The sequence below is a fragment of the Carettochelys insculpta genome, chromosome 1 (assembly GCF_033958435.1).
Source record: "Carettochelys insculpta isolate YL-2023 chromosome 1, ASM3395843v1, whole genome shotgun sequence".
NCBI classification, from domain to species: domain Eukaryota; kingdom Metazoa; phylum Chordata; order Testudines; family Carettochelyidae; genus Carettochelys; species Carettochelys insculpta.
The window spans coordinates 286,247,425-286,275,396 of record NC_134137.1 but is presented as its reverse complement, the minus strand read 5'-3'; the positions used below and the strand labels follow the sequence as shown (position 1 = coordinate 286,275,396).

Sequence of the window (27,972 nt, the reverse complement as noted above, 5' to 3'; positions counted from 1 at the left end):
GCCACCCCCTTCCATTCCCAGAACACCTCCCCTCACGAGCACCGCAGGTTGTAGTACCACTGCTAAGGGGCAAAATGAGCCAAGCTTGGAGGGCTTGGCTGGTTGTGCCAGTGAGAGCTTGCGCCAAACTGGAAGAGCCCAGATGGCTTAGCTGGAGCACAGTGTCAGGGCAAGCCCAGAAGGCTCCACCTGATCTGTGGAGAACAGTGAGTCAAAATGAGAAAGATCCTATGAGCGCCTACTCAGTCACAATGCGCTTTTGGCAGGGGACTGTATTCCTCATGCAGGTGCCACTTAGCGGGTCCACACTCTCCACAATGACAAATGGTGCCTCCTCTAGGGTCACAATACTCAGATGGTCATCCTCACGCTCCTCAGAATCAGGGTACAGCTCAAAGCGGGGCCACACATAATACTTCATCTGGATGTTCTTGTCTTTCCACTTCCCCACCTGCAGAGACACAAACAAGACAGAACACGTGACTGCTCAGTCCCTCTCTGACTTAGCCCATTGAGTATTGTCTGGAGACAAGAGTGCCTGAGCCCACCCACATAAGCAAGAGCTTTTCTCAAGAACAGACCCTGGAGAAATGGGTCCAACGGTACAGTAGATTGCAAGGAAAATAAGTTTGGAGAGTCACCACAAAGCCACTGACCAATCTGGTAACCTTTGCCATAATGATCAGACTCTATTCTTAAATGGGCTAATAAGAGGGGACCTGCATGTCTGGACTGAGTTCCCCTGGGTGGAGAAAACCATCACTGGAACAGCTGGGGGTGTTATCAGTCAGGATTGGACACATACAAGTAGGACTTTGATGGAAAAGCTCATTAACAGCTTCTGACATGATCCAGCTCAAATCTTTCCAGGTTATCATTTCTGCACTTTCACAACCATTAAATTGTATAGATCTACCGATTGCATGTAGATAAAGAACTGGTGCTCTGTCTTCCTGATGCATTTGGAAGACATTTCAGAAAGATTCAATTACTTTAATATATGCTACTTTTGCTTACAGAAATACTACAGTCTTACCCCTTCAGCCACTACTCTCAATTCTTTGATAAGCCTGGATTTCCTTGTTGCATGGGTTCCTTTGTTCAACTGGTGCTATGTACAGCCCACACAAAAAGGAGTTATTCCTTTGAAGCCATTGCAATCTACCACCAGGTAATGTATTTAGAACACACATTCCCCATGGTAAGATATTCCTTACAGAAATTCCAGAAAAACCCACCTATGATGCTTTCAAACATCAAAGTCTGGCCTCTGCATGTTTTTTTTGCCCAGCCCATCACAATTGACACTAATAAGCATCTGGGCTGGCAGCTTCAGCTGAGAGGGCCAGGACTGAATGGGCCTAGAGAATAAACTCCCCACTCATTCCTACAAGCAGTACCTCCAGGTCAGATTTAAGGTACATTGATGGTGGGGGTGGTGAGTGTATGTGGGAAGCATGACCTGCTGCTGCTCATGGTGTACCTGCTTCCTGTGGGTAAATAGAGGGCTGGAGTATCCAGTGGCTGTCAACCTTTCGCTGAATTTCATTTTAAAAATTACAGGAAGAAAAGCACTTATTAGAGCCTTTTTATGTGTCAAAGGTTATTCAATAAAATCAAAGCTGGTCTGGTGTTTTGCATTTGATGGCATCTAGAACCAGCATAAAACATTTATTGCTCGTTAAAAACCTTCATTTGACTTTAAAAAAAAAAAAAGAAAAAAAGCAAATAGCCAGAGTGGGTTTGTTCAGTAAGTTGTTCAAAGGAACAGAAAAGTCACCCTGGGGGTGGCAGTGACCTCATAACCCTCTTCCAGCGCCAATACAGTCCCATAAGGGGATGGCACCAGTGTGCTGTCAGAGGTCTGAGCAGTTGGAGGAACTGGGTCAGCCCTTGGGAACCTGAACATTAGAAGCTGGCAACACGTGCTAGGGTGGGCTGCAGCTGACATTCTCATGATCCTGAGGGACTGCCACAGTCAAACCATAAAATAAATTCAGTATTTTTTCTTTTTTAAAAGCACATTTTCATGCCAGATTAACACCCACAGAGACCGATGGCCTCTGTTTAGCCTTAAAAGAGGTACAAACAGACATCAGAAAAGCAAATTTTCTCCACAGTCTCATACCTCAGTCCTAACTGAGATGGCCCATTTCTGAGGGGCAGAGGACAGTCCTTCTATGGTTCATTGAGTGTCTTTAGCTTCTAAGCTGAGAATGACAACAAGGAGCCTAACGAGGGCTATTTGTGCTGCTGGTTTCTGAAATTCAGACTTCTGATCACGAGGAACTGGGCTCAGATATGAAGATCATTTCACTCAGGCCACCAAATAAGCTGCCAGATAGGAACTGTGAGGCTGCACTCTCATATTTTTAATGGAAATATTTTTGAATATGAATAGCCTGAATATGCTTTATGCAAAACAGAGCAAGTAGCCTATCTTTCAAGGGCTTGTGATCCCCTGAATGTGTATATTCTATTTGTGTGAATGTCTCATTCTTGTATATGAAGCTAGAAATATTAAGTGTAAACCTGGTTATTAATCTAGAATTTATAGTGAGATCCCTTAGTGGCACCTACTTAAGGGCTTAATGGCCCAGTGCTCAAGGTAGCAATCTATAAAAGGCTTTGTTTTTCCTATAAGCCCAAACTGTGATTGGTCCTAGAAAGATAAGTGACCATGCCAGCTGGTGCTGGAATCCATTTTGAATCTGGTATTTTTCCATGAGGCTGGGAAAGATTAAACAAAGGGTTCCCACCATGGGGAAGTTCTATTTAAGGAATAGGAAGCAATCAATGTCATCTTCAGCGTGGCTTTTAAAAACTGACTCTCCTTTGCCAAGAAAATACTTAAGGAGCTGTGAGACCCAGGACAGAGAAAATATTAGCTCTGACTTGACGAAATTTATCTGGAACAACCAGAGGGGCAGGAAATAAATTTGGAACAATCTCTCTTTGTGTATTAGGCTTAATTAACATGTTTTGTTTATTTTGACTTAATAACTGACTTTGATCTATCTTTTTCCACTTGAAACTAATTACATCCTATTTTTTTATGTCTCTCTCCATATATTTTAGAGAGTGTGTCGGTCTGTCTGTCTATGCACACATTTGTTCATGGATTTCTCTTAAACCATAAAAGCTATCCATGCAGCTTCATCTTGTCCCCACAAAGTGATCGAAATCCCAGGATTTCCCAGCCCATAGAAAGGAAGGTACACAGAGAAGAGGGACAACATACTTCAGACTCACCACTGGAGGCAGTGACCTCAGGGAACAGCGATTATGCAGAGTGACCACTGGGGGCAGCCATAGCAGGAACACAGTGGCCATTTGCAGACAGAGCTCTCCAACGAGTCAGCCACCAGACAGGTAAGTGCCTCTCCAGGCACCCTGCTTCGACCCCAACCCCACTCAAGGGACCATATTCTCCCAGACATGGTGGTCAGAAACCCCAGCCTGACTTATGGCTCTCCTGGACTGTTGCCCCCCCATGCTGGGGCCAGGAACCCCACTGCCCCCCAACCTCAAACTGCCCAACAAGCCCTGGTGCCAGGCCCCCCTCAGCTCACCCCATGGATGGGCCCAACATTGCAGCCTGGCCTTGACTTCCCTGCCACACATGGATTTGAAGCCAGGGCCTGGCCTTCACTTCCCTGCCACACCTGTATTTGAGGCTGGGGCCTGGCCTGTCCCCTCCGCCGGCTCACTCTGGAGCTGGGACTGGCTTTACGGCCTGCCTCCTGCAGTTGATGACAGGCTCAGGCCTACCACTGTGACTCAGCCTCCTATGCCATGCTGACCCAGGCCCAGTACTGCAGCTTGGGCTGAGTCTCCCTATCCCTGATACAACTTGTGGCCAGGGCTGGGGCCAGTGCGGAAGCTTGGCCTGACTCTCTGCCCCAGCTCACCCTAGGGCTGGAGGCAGGCACAGCACCATGCCCTGGCCCACTCCTCCCACAGCATGCCCCTGGCACCATGCTCAGTGCTCTGGTCCAGCCCCTGGGTCAGCCCATTCCTGACCATCCCTGCCACCCCATCCCATAGCCTAAGCCAGCCTCCCCCTCACCGACAACAGGGGATGGGGCCAGGAGGCGCAGCTTGACCCGATCCCCCCATAGGGACAGGTAGAAGGGACTGGGCGCTGTAACCTGACTCAGCTCCGCAAGATGGGGACAGGCAAGGAGGGCTGGGAACCATGGCCAAACTATACCCCCCCAACAGGCGGTGGGGGCAGGAGCTGCTGCTGGACCTGCCCACCCCAGAAACAGGTTGCGGGACCAGGATCCTCAGTCCATACCACCTCCCTTCCACCCCCCACTAAATAACTGGCAGGGTGGGTCTGGGAGCAGAAATAGGACCGGAGCAGCACTGAGTACATCTGCTAGTACTTCATCAAAATACTTTTCTTTGTTATCAAGCCCAGTGTGAATAACTGTTAGCTGGGAGCGGGGAGATGTGCGCCTCTCTTTTTCATTGATAAAGAGAGCAAACTTTTATCAGCTTTCTCTGTGTAAAACTTGTACACAGAATAAGATGGATTTTGGGGGGGTTTGGTCCCTTGTGAGAGTTGTATTCTTGGGTGCTATCAAGCCTCTAAACTCAGTCATCTCAGAGCTAAACTGTTGTTACTCCAAGTCTGTGCCTTGGCTGGGGGAAACCAGAGCTACTGGCCCAGTGGGACAGGATTGTGGGGAAGTCTAGAGCGCCAGCCGGTAGGCTCAGTAATATGACCAGCTCACTGGGTTACAGCCTCAAGGGTACCTCTGTGATCCAACCCATCACAGGAACAACTTTCATTTAAATGGCAGACTTGGGGCTGGTTCAACACTAGTAACCTACAGGCAAAATGGAGATGTAGATCATCCCCAGCACACATTAATCCCAAACACATGTTCAGGGACATTTCTTAAAGTTAATAAGAGGTCAATGAAAGAGACATCTTTTCATATCTTGGCAGCTTATTGATACCAGAGTAATGTATAAAGCCCTAAATCATGGACTAGAGCAGACAGGTATAGTAGTCAGGACTGACTCGTAATTACCCGTGGGTTCACTATGAGAGACATGGGAGCTCATAGTGTGGTAGGCCAGGCACATTTTTCATGTTGTATTATATGGGGTGAATTTATATGACTGAAAATGAGAATGGCAGTCCAGCAACAGCATAGTATGAGCACTGAAGTATCCAAACTGCAAACACAGCAGTACACAACCTATGCACCTGTCCATCAGCGAGTAATGAAATATCAGCACCACCTAAAAGCCATTCCTTTCCAAAGAGCTTTGTATGAATAGCCCAAAGAGGAGAAAATAAGAGAATGTATGTAAGTGTGCTGGCCTAAATTTTCAAGTATATGATAAGTGACTTAATAATATGTCCAAATCCTACATTTCAGTGCTCAGCTGAAGGCTCAGGCATTCAAAAGAGGCATTTACATGTCTCTGGGTAAGTGATGATTTGAGAGTACAAAGGCAGAGGATGTACAACCTGCTGTGGTAGGAGAACTCGGGGGATGGGGGAATGATTTTACTATTTGTGACAGACAATGCGCATTTGGGAGAGTAATGTTTGCCTGTGTGAATATGAGAGAGCTAATAGGCATGAGTGTGTATTAAAGAAAGGGGAGCATAAGGCAGTGTGGCTGTAAGGAGAGAGAGAGAGTTTGCGTGTCTGCTTGTGTGGGCATGCACATGGGTATCTGTGAAAGAGAGAGGATAAAGAGGTAATGGAAGCAAAGGAAGATTTGAGTGTAGTTTTATATGGCATATATCTCGAGGTGAGAGAGAAGGAGCAATGTGCTATGAGGACAAAGGTTATTCTCCACAAAATTAAATGTCATAGACCTGTCTTGGCCAAGTCATTAAAGGTGATGCCTGCAGTTAAAGAATAATACCTGCCAGCCAGCAAGAAGCAGAGTGGGGCAGCTTGTAAACTCTTATTTTTCCAGTCTTTACTCTGCTCCTGCATTAGACAGGGACACTTGTGTTCCTTGCGGCACACATCCTATTTATTACTCATAATGCAATTCTGAGGACCCACCCACCTGAATACCAAAATCCTCATCCAATTAGACATCAGCAACCAAAAGTCTCCACAAGAAGCGTCCAGGCAAGGAGTGCACATTGCACTGTCTCCCCTCACTTCTTTTACCTAGTGTTACCAAATCAGTAAGATATGTCTAAAACAGAAAGGAGCTGAGGCACTGACTGAATGACTATCTCACACAGTACGTGGTCAAAAGCAGGATGCAAACCAACGCCAGCTAACACAACCCAAACCAATACTATCCCTTTGTAAATCATTTGGAACCCCAGACTGGACAGACATTGTTGCCAGTCCCCTCTCTCTCTTTCCTTACACGCCACTCCCTTGTCCAATTGTTCAGGAGGGAAATTTAATTAGAAGGGCAGGAAGAAAACCAACTGGGATACAGAATCAGCACAGATTTTTGTCCCCAAATCTCAGCCCTCGCAGCCCACGCAAACCTACCCCCAGACCACAAAAAGTCTGAAAAAGCTTCAAACATCTCTGAACTTTTCTGCATCTACCATGCCTTGGAACCGGCACCAGAGAACTCATAAAAGTTAGCCTGCCTGACTCTACGCACAGTTTGTGCTCTTATATCATTGCTCAACCTTGATTGGTGATAAAGGCTAAGAAGCAGCATTCTGCTCCTGCCAAATGCTTGGACTGGTGTACAACCGTCTTCCTGTAACCTGGCAGGATGCTTTTCTTTTTTTTTTTTTTTTTTTACAGGGTAGACATGATACACTAATCATGTTTACGCAACCAATTTGGATGGTCTTGTTCATTCCCAGCTACCTGTGTGACAGGACAGACCAGAGTCCCACATGCAGCTGATTCCATTTTGTGCATGTCATCAGAGTATGATGTTCTTTGTTGAGGCACTATAAGTACAACTGCCCAGAAACCCTAGTATATATGTAAACAACAAGGCTAGGCAGCATACCAGGTATCGATACACCCACACAGCCACCGTGTGAATTAAAACTGAACTTTGTAAACTGTAACCTGCTAAGATGACCATTCCTTATCTAACCTGGCTAAAAATGGCATGTGGGCTAACCAAAACCTTATTACTCCAATGAGATTTCCAAGAATTTCTCCTTTCAGATGGGTCAGAGAACTTCCATCCCTTCTGTTTTTTCTTTTTTCATTCTGGCCTGGAAAATACAAAGACCACTTGGGGAACTCCTTAACTGAAAGTTAAAGAACATGATCACTCAGACATTTGGGTTTTGCATTTCTGAGCATGGCCTCTTTCAGATATTGATTTGGGTGAAGGGTCTAGAGATTCAGATTCAGGTTTTGGACACAAAATTCAGGAGGCTCAGATTCTTTTTTGTGGTGAAGATTAAAGGGCACAGAACAATATTTTTCATTAATATTTCACATGAAACTTCAGGAGAATCAAGTTTTAGCACAGCTTCTTGCTGGTTGTTATTTTATCCAGCTCCTTGCATTGTGTCTAATACGACCTCCACTCCCCCATCTCTACAGGTAATAAGAGATCACAAAAAAGACTGAGGATAATTTAGTTGCATTTAAAAAGTGACCAACAATGTCACTCAGAACTCATGTGGAACTCCAAACCCTTCCTGGGGTTCACAAGAACTGAGATAATATTTTTCTCCTATCATTTTTCATGATCACCTCTCTGCCTTTGTGTTTCCTAATTCCAGTGCTAAAAAAGAAGACTAGTGCTGCAGCCTGCAACTCAGAAGAACTGGATTTAATTCTCTGCTCTGCCACAAAACTTTCTGTGTGATCTTGACTAGGGATTTCACTGTCCCTCCACTCCTCATCTGTCAAATGGGTATAACAGGGTATTTTGAGGATAAACACAAAATGCCTTGAGTGTGATACTGGCAGACCAGGTGCCAGATTATACCAAAGTTTCCATGTCTCATTTGAGCACTGACAAACCCAAAGCTGAAATCCATCTGAATCACTGTGTATTAGTATTGTTAAAACAGACATTAAGATCACTTAAATGTGTTTAGTGTTTAAACTTGATAGAATGCTTGTAAATTGTGGCATGCACTGATTTTACTTATGACATCTGTATCCCATACTGTAAGGCGGTATTTACAAAACTAATTTGGCCATGGAACACTTCTGGACTTGACAGAACATATACATACCAGTCAGGGGGTGGGAAGACAGGCTAAAGGGTTTCATACTGAAAAATTGCTGCACATAAAGGTCAAAAGTTGATTTAAAAGGGTTACGTTTGTTAGATGTCTTTTATTTTGCAAAGAACAAAAATAACAAGAGAAAATCATCTGAATGAACATCTAATGTCCTTCTGATAGGAGGACAGTTAGCAACCTGTAATTAAGTATCAAAATTAAAACTGAGTACAAACCCAAAACATGACATCAGTGTAACAGCTGAAAGAAGGATGTTTAGTGTCATTGTTTTGTATAAAAATAGAAATGACAATATTGTTCAAAAAAGGACTGACCTTCTTTAAAGCTTAAAAAACATTTTTTGTGGAAAAGAAGAGCAAAATAAATTAGGTAGGGAAAATATTTTTTAATTTTGGGGTTTTATAAATTTGTTCTTTTTGCGGAAAACTGTTGGAAAATAAAGTAAGTAACATGTGATGGGCTCTTCTAACGGAAAGAGTGTTTTTGCATCTTTTGATTACAAATATGCTTAATACAGGATTGATGCTGGAGAGCTGGATCTTAATATCAGGTGCAGCATCATAGGATGTCTCTGAACGTGACTTGTGCCAAAACAATCCAAATCAACTCTGATTGTTTTGGCACAAATCACACAATAACAGCTGTACTATTATGAATACTAACGGAGAGGTAACTGTATTAGCCTGTACTCCAACAAAACAAAGCAGCAGAAATGTAGCATTTTAAAGACTAACAAAACGATTTATTAGGTGATGAGCTTTCGTGGGACAGATGAAAGATCTGAAGAAGTGGGTCTGTCCCACGAAAGCTCATCATCAATTAAATCATTTTGTTAGTCTTTGAAGTGCTATATTTCTGCTGCTTTGTTTTGTAGCTATACGATTATGAATGCATTATAAATATTAATATATCTACAATCTAAATACTATTAAAACACCTTAGTATCTTGATACACACAATTTCATATTTAATATTTAAGAAAGAAAAATATCACTAGCATCAAAATTTTTTCATGGAACACTTGTTCACATTGCGCAGAACACAGTTTGGGAAATGCTGCTGTCAGGTAATGCTTGAGCAGGTGTATTGTGAGCCTCAGTCTTTAAGTCACCAGACGAGAGTGAAGGGCTGATCTTCAGCATGTGCCCCACTCTTCCCAAAAGGAAAGGTCCATCAGTACCAGATGGACTATTGTGGGCCATCGGGATGGAATTTTCCTTTGTACTGTCAACAAGAGGTATGCAAATAGACTCCTCACATCAGCTGAGTGTGAAGCTCAGAGCCTGTGGCAAGAAGGGGATTAAAGTCCCAAACAAAAGGACCTTGGTATTTCTATGCTGTTTGGATTCTGGAGAGCAAAGTTTCTAGACATAAGTGAGAGATTTCACGGTTGCTTGGACTGAGGTAGCCCTAAGGGACATAGAAATTGCTGATTATAGATGCTTCTATTAACTTTTGACATTTAAAATTGATACTTATTTGCATACCCATGTTTACCTGTTTCAACTTTGTAAATAACTTCGGTTTTCTCTTCCTAGTTATTAAATCTTTAAGGATTAACGAGATTGGTTCCCGTGTTGCCTTAGGTGTGAGATCAAAAGTGCAGTTGACCTGGGGTAAGTGACTGTCCTTTGGGACTGGAAGTAACTTGATTCCTGGAGTAAGGACCATCTATTTCAAAGATGCGTTCACACGTGTGATGACCTAGACTGAAGTACCCAAGGCAGCTATTCTGTGATTCCAAGTGTAAGCTGTCATGGCACCTGACAAGTTTACAGCTGACAACTGATTGGTGAAATCTATGTGTAGAATACACAACCTATCAGGGGTTTTCTCCCTGTTTCCTGAGTCCCCCCTGAGGTTGGTACTCATGCTCTTGAGTCACTGCAGACAGCATTACACTGAGGTGCCCAGATATATGGCAATGGGAACCATATAAGTACGTAAGATGGAAAGACAAGGTAACATCTGTATTCACTGTTTAGAAGTAGGAAGATGAAATCTCATGAGGCAAGCCTTTTTTCAGAGGTGCAGGGTGTCAGCCTGGAGATCTTCAAGCACTTGTTAGTAAGCATTGTTATTGTCACTGCACGGGTATTGTTAGTCTCACTAAAGGCGTGTCTACACTGCAAAGAAAGACCCACGGTTAGCCCGTGCTAGTTGATTCAGGTCCTTGGGGATTGGGATGTGGGGTTATTTCGTTGTTGAGTAGACTTTCTGGGACCCTCCCACCTTGTAAGGTCCTAGAGCCCAAGGCCCCTGCCTCAGCTCAGACAGCTACAATGCAATGAAAGAGCCCCACAGTTTGAGCCCCACATCTCAGCGTTAGCTGGCACGGGCCAGCTGCAGGTGTCTAGTTGCTGTGCAGACATACCGTGCGGCACAGAGCTGTCAAGTGACTTGCGCTGCATCCCACCACTAATCAATGTTCAAGCAGAAACTACAATTCAGGTCTCCTGCCTCACAACCTTGTACCCCAACTGCCTCCTGAGCCACTTGCATAGCCCCCCCGCCCCCACCCCCGTGCCACCACAGCTCTTTCCCTCTGGAACACCTGTGATGTGACAGAAGCATGTCCCCAGAGGCACTGGCATGCAACTGAAGAGGCAGGAGGAGAAGAAATATCACTGAGAGTGAAAATCTCCTGTTTACAAACACTTAGGTTCATTAATTAGCCACCTCCGCCAAAGGAAAAGAACAATATTTGTGAATGTTCCATAGCCAAAATTAATTAATATGGAAACAATGTCCCTTCTTGAGCTTCAAGTTCACCTTCGACAACAACCACCTGGTGAGGTCTGATGCCTTTACTACAGCTGCACAAAAGGGAATTGTTTCTAAAGGGCTTTTGCTTCAGCAAGAATGATGACTGCAAGGCTGGAGGGATGGCTCCATCTTCTGTCTGCACAGCGCCTCAAGCTCTGTGGGCACTACACAGCACAAACAACACAAAGCATAAAGCAAATGCTGCTGCTCTCCATCTTTCAATCCTATGCCTCACCGCATAGAACCATTTCCCAGGAACACAATCCTCTGCTTACTTCAGTTTGGCATTGACACAGCTCTTGGCTGAGATGCTACTTTATTGGTATATTTGCTTGCACTCTGTAGCTGTTCAAGCCCAATGCTCTGTCCTAATTAGCCCAAGAATGTTAATGTTAAACACTTTAAAACCTCTTGTGTTTTGTAGTCATGAAACATCCATCCATTCACTGGTGATCCCTCGATTCAAGGGTGATCCCTCAATTCTATCACAGATTTACATATGGGTGATTCAGGAATCAAATGATTGAACCGCAACTCTACCCACAATAGTTACAGACTATAAGACTTACCCATAGTAGTTACAGACGTGAAACATACTGTTCTCTGCTCTCACAGCAAGGGGATTGCTACATGAATGCTCAGGTCATCACCTCTGTAAATTACTCCTTACATCTGAGCTGACGTCAGCACGGCCCAGGGCTGGTGGTGTCAGAACTCATAGCTCCCTGTGATGGAAGGCGTGACTTCTGGTAGCAGAGCTCCTGTTCCATGGTGGGAGGGAGAGGGGTTTTTTGCAAGGAAGGCTGAGGCTCATATAAGCCCAGCAGCAGAGAGCCTAGATGGCTTCTGGTAGCTGAAGGTTACCATAGTTAGTGTTAGTGAAGAATATGAATGGCTTCCAGATGTGGAGCTCATGGATTACAACAGTGGCAGCCAGGGTTTATGATCATGTAGCTTACCAGGGTCAGGGTCACAACTTAACAAGAGGGCAGAGGGTGCCATATACTGCTGGGGAGACCATGCTTTAGTGTGATGGCAATGTGGTCTACTGTGGTGAATGGTGTGTGGCTTATGGGCTACGTCTACACGTGCCCCAAACTTCGAAATGGCCACGCAAATGGCCATTTCGAAGTTTACTAATGAAGGGCTGAAATGCATATTCAGCGCTTCATTAGCATGCGGGCGGCCGCGGCACTTCGAAATTGACGCTCCTTGCCGCCGCGCGTCTCGTCCCGACGAGGTTCCTTTTCGAAAGGACCCTGCCTACTTCGAAGTCCCCTTATTCCCATGAGCTGATGGGAATAAGGGGACTTCGAAGTAGGCGGGGTCCTTTCGAAAAGGAGCCCCGTCTGGACGCGCCGCGCGGCAGCCAGGAGCATCAATTTCGAAGCGCCGCTGCCGCCCGCATGCTAATGAAGCGCTGAATATGCATTTCAGCGCTTCATTAGTAAACTTCGAAATGGCCGTTTGTGTGGCCATTTCGAAGTTTGGGGCACGTGTAGACACGGCCATGGTGGCAGATTCTGCGGCAGATGGTTCTCTGGATTTACACAAAGGCAAAAGGAACAGCTCTTCCGTGCACTCTAGGCTCTCTTTATATAAGACTTACACAGCTCATAAATAATACCTCATGACACTAAAGTGCAGCCATCCTGGCCAATAAACAGTGCTTTGTTTGGTGCCAGTTCTTGCTGGTACTGAGTACTGGCACCTCGGCGGCCCCAGCTGCAGGACTGGATGGGGAGGGAGGCAGGGAGCCAGCTGTGTATCAGCTAAGCACTGCCAATATAATCATCTCCAGCTGACCAGGCAACACAACCCCCTGGCTCAGCCCTCCTCTGCAACAATTCTGCACCCCCGGCCAGCTCTTGCCCCCTCTGAAGTGCCTGGGCAAAGAAAGACAAGCTTTGCACCATCTCTTCTGGCTCATTAGATTCAGTTTATTTTGGACCAAGGTCAGGACAAGCAAACTCCGGAGGCACGGGGCCCCTACAGAGAACACCAAACCAGTAGGGCTTCATCTTGAGCTTTCCTGCTGTTCTCTACTGTAGCAGCATGCCCCAGAGGGGAAACAAAGGTGGCAGACTTCTTGAGGACAGGATGGCCAGTGCGATAACTTGTGTGATGGAGGCGTATGTCTAGGACAATGGTTTATTGTGGTGCAGATATATTGTTTTTTAAATTGCCTTATAAAAATACTCTCTCTCCTCTCTGTCCGCATTGTGCAGGTGTGTGCCTGCATCGAGTACGTGTCCATGCATGTAATGCCCTGACTAACGATTTCTTTCCCCTTGGCTTCTCTTGTTGAGCAATATTTTTTGCTGAGCTTTCTTTTCTCTCAATTAATTTTTTTAAACATGTTCCAGGGAAAGAGATACTCACCAATTTATGCCACAGTCTTGGAGAGAGTTTAACTCTATTACTGACCGGAGGAATAATGAGTCTGGGCAGTAGACTCAGATGGACAAGACCCAGTGAAAGCTCCGGCACAGCTTTGGCAGCAACTGTTTTATTCTAAGTGAATTTCTGATCTGGGCTCTTCCTCTCAACCCGGTGCTGGTGAAAGGTATGAAAATGCAGCCTCAGAGGAGGTTGAAAGAATCTCTTTGTATTAAAGATGAGCAGGGTGCAGAAAGCAAGCCGGCCACCCTGGCTGCGGATGGAAGAGGAAGCAGTGCAAAGTGAGGGCTGGGGCACGCTTGGATTTTTTATTGTCTGTCAGAAGTAGCAAAGCAGATCGAAGAAGCCACTTCGGGAGGCGCCGCTGGGGAATGAGAAGTGATGGGAATATCAAATAGCTTCTCTGCATTTCACCTGATGTGATGCCACTATTGCAACATACCACCCTGCCTTCTGCAAGCGAGGCTAAAACAGCCCTCCCCTCCAGCACCGCCAAAAGCCCCTTCGCTCCCTACCTTGGTCATTTTTACACAGAGTTGTCTGAGCCATGCACACATGCACCCTTCACTCCCCATACTGCTGCACAGAGATACAAAGGGCCCACTTCTCACCACGGCAGTGAAAACGAGAGCACCGTCACAGAGTTCAGAGGAGTTACTGTGGATTTACACTAGTGCAGTGGAGATCAGACTCCGTGCCACAGACACACACAGGCAGAGAGAATCACGCCAGCAGGGACATACACCAGGCCCTAGGGGAAGCTTCAGCAGTGACTTAAGGGGTTTGGGGCTCCAGCCACTGCAGTTGCCAAGGTAGTGGCAGCAACAGCTGGGAACCCCAGGCCCTCTGAAACCTCCAAGTTCCAGGGCAGCCCCGCCTCTGCCCTTCATCCTGCCCCACCCCTTCCCCCAGCAGCCCCGCTGACATATAGTGCATGGAAGTAGGAGCACAGCTCCTGGCTACTCATACAATGGCTGCTCAATGGCAGGGGCCCAGCACATTCATGGACAGAGCAAAAAGACTTATGCAGCAGGTCTCCGACCTCTCTGGATCTGGGGCGCATGTTCACCCATAGATCTCTGGCATCAGCGGAGATGTCAGACCCCAACTCCCTAGACAGCTTTAACCCCGTAAGAGGACATTTTTTAGCAGATCTTTTCCTGCCTCTGGCCATCTCAGTTTCCTCCAGGTCCAACAGTCACTGAAACAACACAAAGGGGTTTGAGCTTCAGTCACCCTACTGGCCTGACTGTTGCCACCAGTTCCTTTCCCTGGAAGGAAGTCAGGTGAAACATTCCACTTCCAGACAAGAGGATGTCACCTCTCATGTGTGCGAGGGCCGCAGGGCAGTCAAAAGGTAACAGATTGGGCCAGTAACTGAGGCTGCATCTACACTACGAGATAAAATCGAGTTTATTTATATCGATTTTCTAATACTGGAATTTATAAGTTCGATTTTGACCATCCTCTCTTCCACCGTGCTCCCCACAAAGTCACGTCATTGCTGCCACACACTAATTGGCTAACATTGACTGTTGCAGAAGTGCATTGTGGGAAGCTATCCCACAGTTTCCTCATCCACATAGCATTCTAGGTATGCTTGCTGGTCTTGAGGTCATCTTCCTCCATTGCGTTTTCCTCATTTCCCCTCCCAATTCGTGCAAATACATCAACCTCTGGAAATAATGCAGAGACTCTCAAAATAAGAAGAGAGAATTTTTAGTTTCCCCACACGTTACATTGCCAACATGGGTGCTGCAACTGTATTCGCAGCTGGCCATTCACTGAGTGTCCCACCTCCCACGATTGCAGAAATGTGATCCCTGAAAATAATTCAGGGGCCTGGAATGTTTTTTAAATTGAGAAGAATGTAGGAAGAATGAAGTTTTGGTTTCCCCATACACTACATTGGTGTTGGGGAGAGTCTTAATGCAGGGTCAAGGACTGTTTCTTAAAGTTAAGAGGAAGAGGATAGAAAAGTGCTGGAAAAATAGAATATTTGGTTTCCCCCCAGAATCAGCAGGCCTCAGTATGGGCGAAGGGAGGCTGCAGTGAGGGGCCAGCTAAAGTGGTCCTTCCCTGGCAGCAGCAAGCCCTTTAGTTGCTGGGGGAGACTTTTCCCCGGGGGCAACAAGCCCCGGTATGGGCCAAGGTGGGTGGGGATTCATTGGAGGACCAGGTGAGGTGTTCCTTCCCTGGGGGAGACTTTTCCTTGGCAGCAGCAAGGCCTGGTATGGGCAAGTGGGGCGGGGGGGTCAGTAGTTGGGAGGCCAGTTGAGGTGGTCCTTCCCCATGGTGGCAGGAAAGCACCCAGTATCTCAGCTGCCAGGGGAGACTTCCCCATGGCGGCAGCAAAGCCCAGAATATCTTTCCCGCCCTTGGAGCCCTAAACGCATGACTGGCAGCATGGCCAGCACTGAACGACAGGCACATCCTTTTATTGAGTTGGGTTAGGGGCTATACCTGTGATGTGGCTGAGCGTGGGAAAGACCCAGACTGTGTGGTGCCTGTGGGGGAGGGAGGGAGGGAGGTTCACACACAAATGTATACCGCTGAGAACAAGTTTCTCAGAGTGTTATGCAAGCACCACCCCCATCGCAGCCTTGTTGACAGGTGGTACGGTGGGTCAGGGGCTGGGGCCAGGAAGCACAGAAAACAATAGCGAGTGTACAGACAGAGCCGTGAACTCCCTGCAATGGCTATTTGAATGGGTAGATGCACTCACAGCACTAACAGCATAGAAAGAAAGAAGCCATTTCTCAGGCTTTCATACTAACATAAGCCCACAGCTAAAGGCTCATTGCTCCAGCTTGGAAATTCACAGCCTTCCTGTTACTGGAGAGAAGCAGCCAGAGCAGAGCACTGAGAGGGGCATTGTGGGTTACATACAGGACACCGCTGGAGGCCAATAAATTCGCTTTTAAGATGTGGCGCTTCAACTGGCCTTTAATCAAACTTCTGAATTTGAGCTGACGCTATACCCTTCAGGTAACTGCGATTTTTGTAATCTCAAGATTAGTGCTCCCAAAATTGAGCTAATGGTCTTTACGGCGAAGACAGTCACGTGGTAAAATTGAGCTAACTGATTTAAATTCAAATTTATCTCGGAGTGTAGACGCAGCCTGACATTGTAAATAGGGATTACGTCTGTGTTGGAGAAGCAATCACAAGCGTGAGCGGAACAATGTCTATGAGCCCCCACTCATTCCACTCCTACTCCCTTGTACACTTGGCTTCAGTGTAGAGTAAGACAGTCTGGAGCATAGTATTACTATAATACTCCATACCATGCTGCCAGGCCACGCCCTCTCTGCCACTGGCAGCCCCATGCCACAGACAAGTTTTCGCCATTGGACAGAGCCCACCAATCAGATAGCCAGGCTCTCTCTGCATGTGCACATGACTGTAGCTCAGACTTTAGCCAGAACCCTGACTGGGGTCAGCAAGCAGCGATTCTGACAGAGGAGATGAAAAGAATCCCTTTGGTTCTATGCACAAGAATGCAGCACAAAGCACAGTGATCTGGTCTTGTCTGGGACTCCCGTTCCTCTTGGTGGAGCCAGTAGTGAGCCTTGGCTCTGAAGCAGCCCTTGCATCTTTGGCTGCTCTCTCGCCAACTGGAACACGAGCAGACTGTGAGCACCACAGCCACCACTGGAGAGAGGGGAAAGTTTCAAAGCAAAGTTGCAGATGGGAGGAGGGAGCTGTGCGCTTGCCAATCCCAGCTGGAGAAAAGGTTGGGAAAAGCTGTGCACTGTTTTCCCAGGGGCCTGACCTTTCTAGAGCCAAGGCAAGCAGACGCTCTCCCAGTATTGATGGATCTCTGGAGCTTACATCTTTCATAGGCTTGTCAGCTCTTCAGCTCATCTGGGGGATGACGTGCCTGAAGTTTGTCCGTGCCAAGCTCACATTACAGCATGGCTAGCTTTGAGAGTGGTCTCCATTGGTGCCATGCTGCAGAAGGGCAAGAATAACAGGAGGGGTCCTGCCACCATGGAGATAAAGCTGAGACTCTTGGAAGGCTGTGAGAGGGACCTGAGGGCCCATGTGGCAAATGCAAATACATAGATAGAATGATTTTAGCTGATTGGCTTTGTATGTACATGTGTTTAAAATGCTATGTGTTGGGTGGGGGCAGGGGAGGGGAGCCTGTGTGTACTGTAGAGTTACTACTATTATGGAGGAGTTGGTAGCAAGCCCTATATTTAGGTTGCCTGACACTTTTCATTCTCTGGTCCTTTTTAAAGAAACTCTAACACCTTCATACTTTGCAGCAGGTCTTTGAAATGAAGCGGGGGGTGGGGGGTGTGGAAATTCCTCTGACTAGAGAAGTGTTCTTTTCTTTGGTCCATGAAGTTCCACTCCATTCAGCTGTGTTACAGAGTGTTAAATAATCACCATTTCCCTTCTGGCACTTGCATTGCGCAGGAAAATTCCTGGCAAGCTACCAAAATAATAAGTGAACACAACCGTTGTAGAGAGTTAGACCCACCATGCCATCAATGCAGCAGCAGCACCAACACCACAAATCTCACAAGGGACATATGTCGGATCACTCTTCGCATGATGCCCCCTGGGCCTAGTACATGCACTCCACAGCAGTCCTGCTCCCCCCGCCCCCTCACACACACACAACCCTCGGAACATAATAATCAAAAGGAGCCCCACCTTCCATCTCTCAGGTGGGGAAGAGAAAACCAAGCCAGACTGGGCTCCTGTCACCATCCCACACACGTAGGACATGGTACTAGTTGCTCACTGCCCTTCCAGAACCACCTTCTGGTTCCTCTAGGAGACAGACACTCAGAGCTACTCCTGTAAGTGAAATGGCACAAGCCTGTACTGCAATGCCGAAGGCCATGATTCACACCCTGCTCTTAATGTGTAATGAGAGACAGGTAGAATTGTACACAGTAGGATTCGTGTTTATCTTTTTCCTTTTAAAAAGCCTAGGAAGCTGCATATAAAAATGATACAAAAATGATTAAAATGATATTAAAGGACGGTTATTTAGGTTGCACAGTCAAGCACCCAAAAGCCTAGGAAATGTCAGATTTGTGGCTGCCCAAGCTTAGTTCTGCCCCCTTGTGCCTGTCCATTGGAATAGGTCTTCAAAGTACATCTTTTTCTCATAGGTCCCCTCATTCCGTGGATAGGATGGCTGCACAAGGGGACAGAACTAAGGCGGCATGGGCAACCACAGACCTGTCATTTCCTAGCTTAGGAACATTTGTCCTTGCAACCCAAATCACCTCATTTTACTGTAAGATTTCTGGTATGTAATTACTTGCACACGTCCATAAATATTAGCCTTTGCCAAACAAACAAGCAGAATTAGAAATCCACCCTCACAGATGAAGCTAGTCAATTTCGTGAGCCCCCCAGACTCTAGGGTGGGACCAAACATGAAGCGTTCAGGGCATGGAAAGGGGCTACTGGGAAGTGGACTGGAGAGAATGCAGGGTCTGGGTAGGCTGCAGGGTACAGGAGTAAGTGTAGGGTGCAAGGTCTGGACAGGAGATGGGTGTAGGAGTGGGATGAGGTGAGGGGATGGGGTCTGGAAGAAGGGGTGCAGGAGCAGAGTGGGGTGAGGGATCTGGGTGGAAGGAGTGTGCAATAGCACGCTAGAGGTGGGGCTGGCAGAGAGTAAGGGTGTAGCAGGAGTTTGGGGTGCAGAAGGGAAGGGATGGGGGATGGGGCAGGGGCCCCTAACCAGGTGCAGTTTGGGCAGCAGGGGACGCACTTCACTCTGCATGGCTTACAGGCTGTAACGACGGTGTGGCTCACATCACTGTAGGAGGAAGGGAGCCCTCCTAAGTCTTGCAGGCAAGATCCAGGCAAGCCGCAAGTCGGATCCAGCCCATGGGCCATAGGTTGCCCACCCTGGGACAGCACATGGGTGCTCTCTGACTAATCACGAGACCTAGACTTAAAGAAAAGAGAATTTATCCTATGCAAAGTCTAAGGCCTTGGAGGTAGGACAATGAAAATCACATTAATGAACAGAAATGAATAACAGGCAGATTGACACTAAGCTGGTGGGAGAGGTCGGGGGTCATGGCCCCAGGGCAAGGTGCCTCCCATCGCACTCTTGGAAGGGACATGGCAGCAGACAGAAGGGGCAGGGCTTGGAGCAGCCAGCCCTCAGTACTACCTGGAGCATCCCACACCAGGGCCTCCCTCCTAAGCTTCAAACCCATCCCGAGTGTGCTGATGGCATCTCGCAGTGATTTAAAGGCCCCAGGGCTCCAGTCACCACCACTCCTACGATAGCAGTGGCAGTGGCTTGGAAACCCAGGCACTTCTGAAGCACCGAGCCCTGGGGACACTGCCCCATTTGCCCTCTGTCAGCAAGCCTGGGAGAGCTAAGTACACCGGAGGGTAGGGACAGGGTGCAGAGTGACCTAGACAAATTGGAGGGCTGGGCCAAATGAAATCTGATGAGGTTGAAAAAAGAAAAGAGCAGAGTCCTGCACTTAGGATGGAAGACTTGTATGCACTACTATAGGCTGCAGACAAACTGGGTAAACAGCAGTTCTGCAGAAAAGGACCTGGGGATTACAGTAGATGAGAATCTGGATGTGAGTCAACAGCGCGCTCTTGTTGCCAAGAAAGCTAATGGCATATTGAGCTTCAAAAGTAAGAGCACTGTGAGCAGATTGAGGGAGGTGAATATTCTCCTCTGTTCGGCACTGGTGAGGCCACATTTGGAATACTGCATCCAGTCTTGAGCCCCCCATTACAGGAAGGAAGTGGACAAATTGGAGTCCAGCAGAAGGCAACAAAAATGATTAGGGAGCTGGGGCACATGACTTACGAAGAGAGGCTGACGGAAGTAGGCTTTAACTAGTCTGCAGAAGAGAAGAGTGATAGGGGGATTTGATAGCAGACTTCAACAACCTGAAAGGGGATAGGGAGGGAGGGGGACAGAGCTGCAAACAGGAAGGAGCCAGGTTATTCCCAGGGGTGGCAGAAGACAGTACAAGAAGTAATGGTCTCAAACTGTAGTGGGGGGAAGTCTAGTTTAGATATTAGGAAAAACTACTTCACGAGGCACTAGAATGAGTTGCCTGTGGAGGTGGTGGAATCTCCATTTCCTAGAGATTTTTAAAGGCAGACTTGACCAAAGCCTGGCTGGAGCGATTTAGTTGGGATTGGCCCTGCTTTCAGCAGCCCTTTGAACTATATTCCAACCCCTATGATTATAATATGACAGCCTGTCATGCATTTGTCTCTATAGCGGTAGGAAGCGATTATCGGCCTTTTCCACTCTTACTGAATAGACCTGGTCAGCTCTGGCCCTCCCTTTTACTGGGACCCCACTCTTTAAATACCCCTCTGAAACCACCCCCCCCCACTCATGCATCTGATGAAGTGGGTCTTTGCCCACGAAAGCTTATGTTTGAAATTATCTGTTAGTCTATTAGGTGCCACAAGACTTCTTGTTGTTCTCGAAGATACAGACTAACACGGCTACCTCTCTAACACTCCTGTTAGTGCCTCCCAGATTCATGTTTGGTTTTTTTTGCAACAGCACCACACTGTTGACTCATATTTAGTTTATGATGCACTCTGACCCCTAAGTCCCTTTCCTCAGTACTTCTTCCTAGGGAGTCCCTTCCTGCACTCCAGACACATGCAGAAATACATGTAGGCAAATACCTATCTAGTGAAGAATTCAGCTGTGTGCACACTTTACATGTGAATAATTAATGACTCAGCTAGTTGAATTTATTCTTGTCTATTAGTAAAATTCAAGCAACTTTGATTTCTTTGGTCAAATCCAAACCCTTAGTTACCTTCCCAGTGACATGCGGCATGACCTTCAACTTCTAACAGCATAAGAGGAAATTATGAACAACTCTTTAGCCAGTGAGAGTGCCCAGACCAAACCTCCTTTCTAAAATGTGCAGCACATCCTTCTAATCATTTATTTGGCTGGCAGATCTGGAAAATGCTAGCGTCCTAAGGGTTAAAACAAAGCAAAGTCCATGACTGAAAGTAGCTGACTTTCTAATCATTCGGCTGATGTTAACATTTCCTCCTTGCCAACTTCAATTGCCAGTGTGTTTGTGTAGGAGGGTGGGTGTGAGTGGTTTGTTCTTTGTATGCTAATCTTATGCTTTAAGACAAGGCTTTTTTGTTCATTTGCTACCCCTTAGCAAGAGATAATACAGTAAACCCTTGATTTAACCGATCCTCACACAATGGATTTAGGAAATAACAGATGCTGTCTGCCAGCCCCCACTCCCCGCAGCCCCCTGAAATAAATGCCAGAGACTCGCTAGAGCCACCAACAGGGCTGGAGGAGCTGCTGGAGTGGCTGGGGCCGCTGAGGCTGTAGGGGCCACCGCAGCAGCTGGGGCTACTGGAGCCAGAGGAGCTCAGGGGAGGGACTGTGGTGGGGTGCAGGAGCTCTTCTCCCCCAGCCCTGTGTGCGTGGAGCGTGTCAGTACCCAGCCACTGCTGCCTGCAATGGTGCTGAGCAGCAGCCATGGTGTTGGAGGCCACTGGCAGGCTGGGGGCGGCCACGCTCTACCTTCGCACGGGCAGCTCAGAGCCACGAGCCGGAGGAGGTGCAGCGCTGAGAGCTGCAGGAGGTGGAAGAGCCAGGCCAGCATTCAGCTCCTCTCCTGGTAATTGGGAGAGGGAGATGGAGGTGTGAAGAGAAGAGGTGGGGCGGGAGTGGGGGCAGAGGACAGGAATGAGTGATGTGGGCTGGGAAGGTCAGTGCATCACCACACAGTATCACCATTCAGCTATAATGGACTTCCAGCATTAACAGACACCCCTTCCCCTGTATTAGCCTGTTAAGTCGAAGGTTTACTGTATTGAGCCTTCTGTCAGGAAGAGCCATTCCCTACCTCCTGCTCCCCCCATCCCCCGCCAACACAACTCTTTGCTTCCAAAAGCAGTTCCCTTGGGGCATGTTCTACATAAATACATTTTTAAGTAGCCGCTAAGACACAAAAGATGCAAAAATCTGGTGACTTGGCTGCAGGAGCCAGGGTGTGGGGGTGAATGAACAGCAGCATCTCTCAGGAGAGAAAGAAATCTTGATGCATTCTGCTTCAGAAACTCAAACATTACCCCACCCGTCTCACACAGCAGACTGTTTATGAGCCTGCAGCTGGCACTCGCTGAGGGGACAAGTTGACGGGAGCAACTGCACAAACCCTAAACCAAGACTGTGTCTTACTGGTGAAAGATGAGAGGTTAATACAACAGCATTTAACTACGATACAAAATGCACATTTAATAATTGCAATTCCAGTGGCAAGTTTATGTACAGGCTGCTCTCTCTTTTCACTGCTGTCATTTTAGAGTCTTCCTGCCTCCCACTCATTCATCATATATTTTTTTCTTGTGTCATGTATGCAGCATACTTACCATTTACGTATGCTGTCCTCTGTTAGATTTATATGCATGCTCTTTAACGGCAGTGTATTGGATGCCTATTAATCTGTAAGCTATTAGTACTCGTGCTTAGGAGAACCTGTTGTAGTCAAGAGCTGGATGTGTTGCTGGCACTGTGGTTTAGCCTAAGCTCTGCTTCTGTTTGGCTGGGGCTGGAATTACTGAGGTTCTATTTGTGAGGTGTCATTAGTTTTGTAATTTGATCAGCTCTGCTAGGTTGGTCTAGGTGCGTAGGGTGAGATCACGCTGCTTTTATATGGGTAGAAACTGAATTTAATGTAATTAAATTGGCTTGAATTTCAAGGATGAGGATGGCCCCAATTTAGCATGTATTGCCTTTATTTCACCTCAGTACAGGGTCAAAATTTGGTTAGAATGAATTCCAGAGAGTGTGAATGCACTGGCTGAATGAAGTTTAGCTTTGGTTAGAGTGGGTGACATTGCATTTAGCTCCTTTAGGTTGCCTTGGCTTACCTAAACCAGGATGGCCTTGATTCGGCTTTGGTTCATTTTGGTTGCTTTGAGTTGGATTGCATTGATTTTGATGCAGCCTGAGTAACAGTAACACACAATTATTTTACAGGACTGGGGGAGCAATGTTAGTATTCTCATGTGTTTTAGGATTTTAATATGTCATGATCCATGTGTATGTGCATTTATTTGAATGATCATGCCAAAATCCTGACCTATGAAGCCACCATGTGAGAAAACTAACTCCTCTCCCATAAGTGGTACCATTATCTTGCAGATCAGATACCTTGAAGCACTAGAACCATTGCATTTGAGACTGACTTGGGCCTCTTAATAAGCTTTGTTTCTAAAGCCCTACACAACTACTATTTAACCCTTCATATGCCACATGGAGCATAGGTCATCTACAAGTCTCCACCACTTCATTCTGTCTGGGGAAAAAACTCCTAGCTGGCTCCAGGAATACCCCAGTTGTTGTTCTTCAGTCTCAGTAGACCTTCTCCACATTACCTGAGGTCTTCCTCTTCTGTGTTTTCTTTGTGGGTTCCATGTGAGAGCTTGACAGACTATGCTGGATGATGGCTTTTTGAGAGTGCAGCCTAGCCATCTCTAACGTCTTCTCTTGATTTCCATGTCAATTGTTTCTTGTTCTGCTCTGTTCCAAAGCTCTTCATTTGTGACAAAGTCTTGCCATTTGATGTGAAGAATGCACCTCAGGCATCCGTTTATGAATGTCTGTAGCTTGTGATTTGAAGACTTTTTCGCATGCCAGGTCTCAGATCCATACCAGAGCACACGCTTCACATTTGTGTTGAACAGCCGCAGTTTCATATTTGCAGATATTATTTGTGAACTCCGTATGGGACAGAGAGTCTTGAATGCAACTGTTGCTTCCCCTATCTTGGCACTGATATCCTTATCTGTACCTCCATCTATCCCAATAATACTTCCTGGCTGGGTCTACACTTGCCCCCAACTTTGAAGGGAGCACGGTAATAAGGGTGATGGGAGATTACTTATGAAGTGCTGCAGTGAATACGCAGCACTTCATTAGGCTAATTCTCCCCCACAGCAACTTCCAAGTGTTAAACTTCGAAGTGCCAGCATGTGGGCAGCCGCAGGCACTTCGAAGCGCCCACACTACTTGGAAGCACCTTTACTCCCCAAAATTTTGAGCTACATGCATGCCGGCGCTTTGAAGTTTGACACTTGGAAGTTACCGCAGGGGAAAATTAGCCTAATGAAGTGCTGCATATTCATGGCAGCACTTCATTAGTAATTTCCCGTCACTCTGATTACCATGCCCCCTTCAAAGTTGGGGGCAAGTGTAGACAAGCCGCCTAAGTAGGTGAACTGTTCCACATCTTCCAGCTCATCCCCTATCAGTGTGATGGTGGTGGTGTTGGACTGGTTGATCCTCATTGTCTTGGTCTTTCCCTTGTTAATGCTCAGTCCAGTCACTGAGGCAGTTTTGTCTAGCGCTGTGACCTTTTCTTTCATGCTTTCATGTTGATGTGAAAGGAGGGCGACATTATCAGCAAAATCAATGTCCTCTAGCTGTTTGAAAAGTGTCCACTGAATGCCTTGTTGATGGCCATTTGCTGTCCTGTTCATAATCCAGTCTACTGTGATCAAGAATAGGAAAGGTGACAATAGACACCGTTGTCGCACTCCTGACAGAATGCTGAAGCATTCTGTCACGACACCATTGTGAACAACTTGGCATGTCGAGGTTTCACATGCTGAACAAATCAAGTTAATAATTTTAGATGGGATGCCATGGTTTTGCAGCAGTTTCCACAAAGTGTCTCTATCAACACTGTCAAAGGCTTTTTCAAAGTCTATGAAGGTTGTGTACATGGGGGAGTTCCACTCAAGCGACTGTTCTATGATCACTCTGAGAGTTGCTACTTGGTCAGTACAGGATCTCTCGCTTCAGAAGGTGGCCTGCTCTTCCCTGGGCTGTCTATCAATTTCTGCCTTCATTCTCTCCAAGATAATCCTATTTAACACTTTTCCTAGAATAGACAGTAATGTGATGTCCCTCCAGTTCTTGAACTCCTTCAGGTTGCCTTTCTGTGGAAGCTTGATAAGGTAGCCATGTTTCCAGTCTTGTGGGATCTCCTCAGTGTCCGAAATTTTCCCAAATAGATAATGTTGACTGATGTCTCACTACCTGCCTTGTCTGCTTCTGCAGGGATGTTGTCCGGACCAGGTGTTTTTCCACTTTTCAGATGGGCAATGGCTTTTCTGATTTCTTCTTTTGTAGGTCTGCTGCTGTTAACTTGCAGCGGTATATTTACAGGTGGTAACTTAGGAGATTCCATGTGGGCAGGGTGGTTTGGTAGCTGTTAATAGTGTTCCTTTCATCTACTGAGCTGCTCACTTGGGTTTGTTAGCACATTCCCCTCCTTATCCTTTTCCTGTACTGGCTGACCCACTGTACGCCATGACCCAGATAGTTACTGTGTGACGTTATAGAGCTCTTTTAAGTTTCTCTGTCCTGCAGCTTGTTCAGCTTGTTGTGCAAGGTTTTCCACGAAGTTCTTGTCCCATTTTACAGCCTTTTTAACTTCTTTTTTGGCTTCTGAATACAATCTCTGAGCTTCCACCTTGGCTGCTCTTGTCTTGCTGTTGTTGACTGATGCTTTTCCGTCCTTTCTTTCCTTCACTTTTCTCAGAGTTTCTGCTGTGATCCATTCTTTGTGATGCCTTGTCCTCTTTCCCAGTGTTTTAGCACAGGTTTCTTTCCAGGCTGTTTTGGTGTGTTCCCAAATTTGTTCCATGGTAGCATCTTTCGGGATGAGGTTTGCCAGAAGTACATATCACTTGGACAGCTCCACTTGGAAACCGGCACTTGTCTCTAAATCCTTTAGCTGCTCTGTGTAGAATCTCAATCCCAGCTCAGCCACTTCTGTCGTGTACCTATTGAGCTTGAACTTGAGTTTCACCGTGACCAAATGGTGGTCTGAACCTACATCTGCTCCTCTTTTAGCGCAGATGTCCTGCATTGATCTTCTGAAAGAACTGCTGATACAGATGTGATCAATCTGCTTTTCTGACTTGTGCTCTGGTGAAACCCAAGTGACCTTATGGATCCTTTTGTGTGGAAAAACATTACCACCTATCACCAATCCGTTGAAGGAACAAAAGTCACTGAAGCGCTCTCCATTTTCATTCATATTACCAAGGCCTTATTTTCCCATGGTCTGTTCTCTGCCTCTATTTATGCTTCCAATTTTCACATTGAAGTTGTCCATCAAAATCAAGATATCCTTCTTTGCTTTCTGGTTCACCACACTGTGTAGTTTCTCATAGAAGTCTGTTTTACATTCATCAGCTGTTCCACTGGTTGGTGCATAAGATTGCCCAATTAGTACCTTTCACATTTTGGTGTAGCATATGGCTGTGACGATGCGTGATGATACAGATGTCTACTCCATTAAAGCACCAGATATCTCTCTTGGGCTACGTCTACACGTGCACCCAACTTCGAAATAGCTTATTTCGATGTTGCGACATCGAAATAGGCTATTTCGATGAATAACGTCTACACGTCCTCCAGGGCTGGCAACGTCGATGTTCAGCTTCGACGTTGCTCAGCCCAACATCGAAATAGGCACAGCGAGGGAACGTCTACACGCCAAAGTAGCACACATCGAAATAAGGGAGCCAGGCACAGCTGCAGACAGGGTCACGGGGCGGACTCAACAGCAAGTCGCTCCCTTAAAGGGCCCCTCCCAGACACACTTTCATTAAACAGTGCAAGATACACAGAGCCAACAACTAGTTGCAGACCCTGTATATGCAGCACGGACCCCCAGCTGCAGCAGCAGCAGCCAGAAGCCCTGGGCTAAGGGCTGCTGCCCACGGTGACCATAGAGCCCCGCAAGGGCTGGAGAGAGAGTATCTCTCAACCCCCCAGCTGATGGCCGCCATGGAGGACCCCGCTATTTCGATGTTGCGGGACGCGGATCGTCTACACGTCCCTACTTCGATGTTGAACGTCGAAGTAGGGCGCTATTCCCATCCGCTCATGGGGTTAGCGACTTCGACGTCTCGCCGCCTAACGTCGATTTCAACTTCGAAATAGCGCCCAATACGTGTAGACGTGACGGGCGCTATTTCGAAGTTACTGCCGCTACTTCGAAGTAGCGTGCACGTGTAGACGCAGCCTTGATAACATAAAGCCCACACCTTCTGTGTGTGGTGCACTCTCTTCTTCATGTCCTGAGTAAATGAGGGTTTCACCTGTTGCCAGGTGTAGCTGCCCAGATTGTGTCCATCTTGTCTCACACAAGCCCAAAACTGCAAGTTTGTACTTTTCATCTCTGCTGCAATCTGTGCTGTCTTCCACACTTGATATATGAGCCAAACATTCCATGTACCAAACTAGGTGGTTGTCCTGGGTGAGAGAAGAGTCATCCACAGGGCAGCTTCCTTTCAGCTTTCCCTGCCATGCTTCATACTCTATCCAAGCGGACTGTCAACTCTTCCCAAGACTTGTATAGTTGTAGGTTTCGTTGTAGATGTTTCTGTAACTTTTGTTTTTTACGGCTCGGGTTGTTCAGCCTAAGCCAACCCCTTTTACCTCAGGGGAAAGTAAGCGAAATTTCTCTGATCTCTACCCTTTGACCTGTCCAGTTTGGGTGACCCTTCCAGGAGCTGTAGCTCCTGCTGGCATAGCTTCCCAGGTTCTTGAGACACACAAGCTACTTCACTATGACAAGGAGTGGACCA

At 46.8% G+C, this 27,972-nt stretch overlaps 1 protein-coding gene across 1 annotated transcript in view; it reads right to left on the bottom strand.

Moving 5' to 3' along the window:
* Positions 1-27,972, bottom strand: part of GRIN2B (glutamate ionotropic receptor NMDA type subunit 2B) — a 259,391-nt gene that overhangs the window by 44,717 nt on the left and 186,702 nt on the right. The window contains exon 4 of the mRNA XM_074983934.1: positions 243-451. Coding sequence (XP_074840035.1) covers positions 243-451 — 209 coding nt within the window. The remainder of the gene's footprint in view (positions 1-242; positions 452-27,972) is intronic.